Genomic DNA, 6,534 nt, shown 5'->3' on the forward strand with positions numbered 1-6,534 from the left:
TTGGTACGATGTGTGACCCTTTGATTCAAAATACGAATCAGGGTTACCAAACATTAGCCACTCAAATGGGGAGAATAATAGATTTCTTCGCCCTTCAAAACTGTCTATCAACGAATCCCTCAGATCCAAAATGTCCCTCAAATCTAAAATACTCAACCTGCGCAATATGTCGAACCTATGGTTGAAAGACAACAACCCGTGCCTCGACCTCAACTAGTCGAACCAAAGGTATAAGCACAACCAGAGATAATTTTGGTGGATAGAAATCATGATGCAGACGAAGTTGTTAGGAATATCCAACAACAGAATATCAAATGACATAATAATATAGCCAATTTGGTTGAAAATATCATGGCTTAAAAAGGCTTAAATGTGGGTTTACATAGGCCAAGCTTTGTATATCCTTTGTCATAATATGTACCAATACTTATCAGGAAAAGACAAATCATACTTTATTCACAAAGTTAGGTTAAAATCGGATGATAACTTGGAATGTACCAATACTTATATAAGAAATTGTTCCATAAACTTGTTACATAGCTTGCACTTATTTGTTGTCTGTGAGCTGCACAAATTCATACCATTAAGTGTGATCTCAACAAGCTACACCATCATATGGATTTATCACTATTAAAAAATAAAAAACGTGAGATCTCGGTCACTACAAAATTATCACATATTCCTTCTGTCCCAAATTATATGTTGCTTTGGAAAAAAAGTTGTTCTAAATTATACGTCGTTTTACAATACCAATGAAACATTAATTTTCCCGTATCATTTATTAAAGACAATTTTTTAAAACAACTCATAATATTTATTTCCCACACAAAATCAATTACATTTCTTAATATGTGTGAAATGCCCAAAATCTTCTTATATATAAAAGTTAACACGAGTGATTATTTTAGCCCTAATTTTAACCTAAACCCTGCTGCTTGGATTTACTGTTTTAACCCTAATGCTTATTTTCAAATATAACCTTATCTGCTTCTTACTCTTTCTCCTTGATCTTAAACAACTTCTCTTCTTATATATCTTCTTATATATAAAAGTTAACCCGGGTGATTATTTTAGCCCTAATTTTAACCTAAACCCTAATGCTTGGATTTACTGTTTTAACCCTAATGCTTATTTTCAAATATAACCTTATCTGCTTCTTTCTCTTTCTCCTTGATCTTAAACAACTTCTCTTCTTCTATATCTTCTTATATATAAAAGTTAACACATGAGATTATTTTAGCCCTAATTTTAACCTAAACCCTAATGCTTGGATTTATATCTTCTTATATATAAAAGTTAACCCGGGTGATTATTTTAGCCCTAATTTTAACCTAAACCATAATGTTTGGATTTACTGTTTTAACCCTAATGCTTATTTTCAAATATAACCTTATCTGCTTCTTACTCTTTCTCCTTGATCTTAAACAACTTCTCTTCTTATCTTCTTATATATAAAAGTTAACACGGGTGATTATTTTAGCCCTAATTTTAACCTAAACCCTAATGCTTGGATTTACTGTTTTAACCCTAATGCTTATTTTCAAATATAACCTTATATGCTTCTTACTCTTTCTCCTTGATCTTAAACAACTTCTTCCTACTCTTTCTCCTTGATCTTAAACAACTTCTTCCTACTCTTTCTCTTAATCCTACTCTCCAACACTCTATAATTGCTTGATGAATGTTTAGCAGTCCTATTAGTATTAACCGATACTGGTTTCTATTTTTAATTTCTATTTTTAATTTTCGTTACAAACATTACAAGCAGATTATAAGACAAGGGTTTCACACATATATGCTAAAATGTCACTACAATTTGTTTAATTCTTTTATTTCCAATACTGTCAACAATAGTAATTTGTTTTCTACGGTATGTATATATGCTAATTCCCTTTCTTTCTTTCTTTTTTAAACAAACTACTAACGTAACCAAACATGAGACTCCTTCACATCAGAATTACTTCCTCTCCTCTTACTTGCACTTATTCTTCATTGGTTTAAAGTATAAATCATTCTTTCAATCCCTTTCAATATTTTGTAGGTCCTTTGGTGAAAAACCCTGTTTCTGATCTTGACAAAGCAATCAACAAGCTGATACTCAAATACAGATCATATATCGTTGAATATGACATTGATGTTGTATGTGTTTGCTGCGAAATATACCTATTCTGAATTATTTGCATTCTATTTTATCAATGTTTGTACTGTTTCAATTTTATTAACGTTTGTGATGTTTTTGTTTGTTATTTATCAAGTTTGAAGTATTGGTCGACAGAGTAAACAGAGCATTTTTCCTCACAAAGGGATGGAAAGAAATTCGTGACTTTTACGGAATCAATCTTGGTGCCTAGATTACCTTGGTTTTTGTGGGTGACGGGCAATTTGATATACGATTGACTGATAGGTTTCACAAGAGTATCCCCTACCCGGTTTTTGATCCCCCTATGCATTTCCTTCTTGACAAGATGAATCTGCAAGCAACTTTCGATGAATATCTCCCCCCAATAACATCTCTTCTCGCTTAGTGTGGATGGTGCTGCTCCAGACAATTCAAATGTTCAGATGGTAACTATTACATTAATTTTTCGTGAGTCCGTAAAGGTTTAATCCGTAACACATTTGATGAAATTGTTTATCGCAAATGTCTGCAGGATGTACCAGAGGTTGATGACTCATGCAATAATACATGTGTGGTCGACACACCAACCACCAAAACAGGTGTTAAGAGGTCCTATAATAGCATTGACTCTGTGGCTGTTGATGATGGTGAAGCTGGCCAGGCGTCGGCCACAAAACCTATCAGATTTGTTCGTGTCAAAATTGAGCCTAAGGACGACAAAGATGTTTAGCTTGCTCGAATGCTGTAGCCGTTTGCTTTGTTATCGAATTCCTTCAATCTGCATAAATTAGACATTTAATAATCCGTGTTTGGTTCAGTCTTTGAAAAATGTTGGTGTCTACCTACTGTCTCCTGTTTTTTCACATGGACAATTGTATGTCGCAATATCGAGGGTTACTTCAAGGGATGGTTTAAAGATGTTGAACAATGATGAGGACGGCCAAGATACTGATGTGACATCAAATGTGGTCTACATAGAAGTTTTCCGTAATGTGTAGCACTTTGTTTTGTAGTATTGTTGTTATTGCATATTGGTACTATTTTTATGTTGATAGACGTTGGATTTTCTTTTCTTCAATAAACTATGTCATTAAATTTATATGTTATGTTACCGTAACAGGGTCGATGTCGTGGAAATTATTTAATATGGTACATTACAAAGGTTTCTGGCAATTTATTTTATGAATTGAATTATACTATTTTTTCGATTCAAGTAAAATGTTTACTTTCATATTTGCGTAATATTTGTTCTTTCGTATGACCCGTGCGTTAGCACGGGTCGATGGCCTAGTCTCATATAATTTAGGACAGAGGAAGTATATTTTATAGACATACATATCCTATATATACCTTTTCTAGTTCATAAAAATGAAAGACGGCTTCTTTATAACAACCAACATAATGAATATATTAGCCTCTAAGCTTCATAGTGATTCATTCGAATGGCATTAATATAGTCAGAAATCGTATGAATCAATTTTTCATCTGTATAAAAGCTTGAAAATTTGCACACATAATGCCATATTTTATTTTAAATTTGATATAAAACAGGATGCAAATTCACAGATAACCTTTCAAATCCACTAAACCAGTAATTCTCTCGTTGAACTGCCAACTTTTCAGCCATCTCTCACCTGCTAATCTTCAGTGAACCGCACACTCCCGTGAATAGCCAATCACCAAGGACATAAGTTTTCTCAAGTATATTAATGTTGCAAGCAAGCGATATTATGTTTTCCTCCGCTTGTATCATGTATTTGCATATTTCCTCCGTTTGCATCATGTCTTATCATGTTTTCTAAGTTCCTCCAATACTTTCTTATCCTCTTATTCTGCTATGCATATCTCTTTCTTTTACTGTGTCTATCTCTATCTATTTTCCCTTGTTTGTATTATATATTTGCATATTTTAGACATTCCTACATTACTTTCTCAAGAATCTCTTTATGGATGTGAGGACAATTTATGTTGAGTAACAAGTTCGAACTCGGGTCACCACATTTCCCCCTCCGTGTGTGGGTTTATTTGAGTATGTGTTGACCACTAGGTAAATATATATATATATATATATATATATATCTTCCACAATTGTTTCTCATTTTATTTATTTATTTTCATTTTAGAAATAGTTTTTTAAAATTGATTTAAGAAATATATTTTAAAAACTTAAAACTAAAATTATTTCAAACAAGCCCTTAGTCTCAATTTTGCAAAAAGAATATCAACATTTTCTTACTTCTTTTATTTTTTGTTGAGTCTGTATTGTATGATTTTGTATTCTTGTGTAACTGTGTCCTATTTTTTCTCCTTGTTTTTTAATTGTACCATAATTAAGGAACCCATCAACAACGATGGTCATAGTTTTGTACTATGTAGTCAAAGAGGTCCTCATGTTTTGCATATTCCATCACCAAATATATCTATGTTGGGTTTTCCACATCCTCATAAAGGCGTATAATGTGATGATGCATAAACAATTTTAAAATTTTAATTTCTCTTCTCACTGCAAGATATTCAAGAAAAATATATTAAACATATATAATCAACCAATACTTAGCGGACGCAAAATCACACAGATTTTGAAAACTATAGCTTAATAAAATCAATTATCAAACTACACACACATATAATATGTTTTTAAACATACAAATGAAAGATAACTGTAAAAATAATGGAAAAAAAAAACAAAAATTAAAAGACCGAATCTTTTTCTTCCGTTTCCATGCTCTTTATCTTGCAGCGGGCAAGAATCTTTGTGGAAACTTCATATCCCAGTCAATACATGCTCTGCAATTTTCACATTGTGAAAGGACCCTATGCAGAGTGTTTTTCCCATTTTATAATTTTGTAGAAACGAATTCACATTTCCACCAACTGGGCCAGCTGATCCATCCATTTCTTAAATCTAGAGCGAAATTCGTAAAGAAACAATACAAAACTCAAACAAATTAGCAATTTTGAAACAAAATTAATGACTTATTGTAATTTAAACTCAATAATGTAATTCATTAATTTTGCCAATAAAGCTAAAATTATAAAAAAAAAAAAAAAACTCAAATATACCAACCAAAATATATGTTAATAGCATTAGTGATTACTTACTTGTGATTTGGATGAAAAAAATTGAATGACTTTCAGAGATTTTGAGAGAGAGAGATTTCGAGAGAGAAGAGATTGATAATTGATGAGAAAGCCAGTGTCTGGAAATAAAGCTACAGCTTCATTTAATATTACAGGTCGTAGCGGTAGTTAACTACCTCTGGTAAACAAAAAAATTGGCAGCAGTTAACTACCGCTGGTTTTTAACGGTAGTAAACTACTGCTGATGCCAGCGGGACTTAACTACCGTTGTGCTGTTCAGGCAGATAGAATACCCAACATTTTTACCATATACATTTATTGTTTTTATTTTAAACATATACACTTATTTAATTAAATTAAAAAAGCAAAAAGATAATTGTTTTTTTGAAATGGTTTTTTAAACATATACATTCAAATATACGCCTCATTTGAAAATGATTTTTTTTAACACAATCAATTATCAAAAGATTGGAACGCTAAATTAGATAAATACCAAAATGCATAAGTACGATAAATTATAAAATGCTAGAAGTATGAATATGTAATAAGTGCGAGTACATGAACTAAGTCATCTGAGGGCTGGCTGACCAGTACAGCTAATCCCGGCCAAGATCTGCACTAGCTCCTCACTGCTCAGTTTGTGTCTCCTAGCCACACCATCATCTGCCATCCAAACGACATCCCTGATGATCCCTAATGTGTCGGGCATCTTTCTAGCATGCTCCTTCTCTATCAGATACTCTATGTTCGCCGACCAGGGAGGAGATCCTTCAGCAGGTGGGATAATCCTCGGGTGAGACAGCTTGGCATACCAAGCCATGTATCCAGGGAAATAATGCCACTCCCTATTTGCCCTTGGTCCTGACTGATCCGGAGGAATGCAGCACATACGAAAGTCTATGAAAGCCTTAACGATCTGGTCAACTGTAATTCGAGGCACATCTGAGGGATTTCTGGGAATGTCCGGTACAAACCTGTACTGCCTACACATTATGCTTTCCACATAGGACCCATCTAGAGTATGTAAATATCTCCTGAAATGGACGGACAGACCACCAGTCATCGTACGTACAAAACGTGACATCATCAACCTCCAAGCAATCCAGCGCAGTCCGTTAATGCAGCACACATTTATGTCCTCTCTTAGGGAGCCATCTCCTGGCACATGACATATAAGGCTTCCACTTTTTATTCTGCTTCCTTGAGTAACGACCTGGAAAATGCTCCAAAATCCATCCCTACGAATATTGAAAAAAAATTCAATTAAATCCTAATCTAAACAAGTGAGCTTTGAAAAGAAAATCAATTAAATCCTAATCGATTCAATTAAATAA

At 33.3% G+C, this 6,534-nt stretch overlaps 1 protein-coding gene across 1 annotated transcript; it reads right to left on the bottom strand.

Moving 5' to 3' along the window:
- Positions 1-5,768: 5,768 nt before the first annotated feature.
- On the bottom strand, positions 5,769-6,263 carry LOC146915322 (uncharacterized). The gene has a single exon (XM_085721318.1). It carries the CDS (start codon positions 6,261-6,263, stop codon positions 5,769-5,771), a length of 495 nt encoding a protein of 164 aa, XP_085577444.1.
- Positions 6,264-6,534: the final 271 nt, after the last annotated feature.

Source organism: Medicago sativa, chromosome 6 (genome assembly GCF_051527215.1).
Source record: "Medicago sativa cultivar Bolivia chromosome 6, Bolivia_mono, whole genome shotgun sequence".
NCBI lineage: Eukaryota > Viridiplantae > Streptophyta > Magnoliopsida > Fabales > Fabaceae > Medicago > Medicago sativa.

What these genes read in the sequence shown, in the direction of transcription:
- LOC146915322 (XM_085721318.1), bottom strand. Translation starts at nt 6,263, where the DNA reads ATGACTGGTGGTCTGTCCGTCCATTTCAGGAGATATTTACATACTCTA.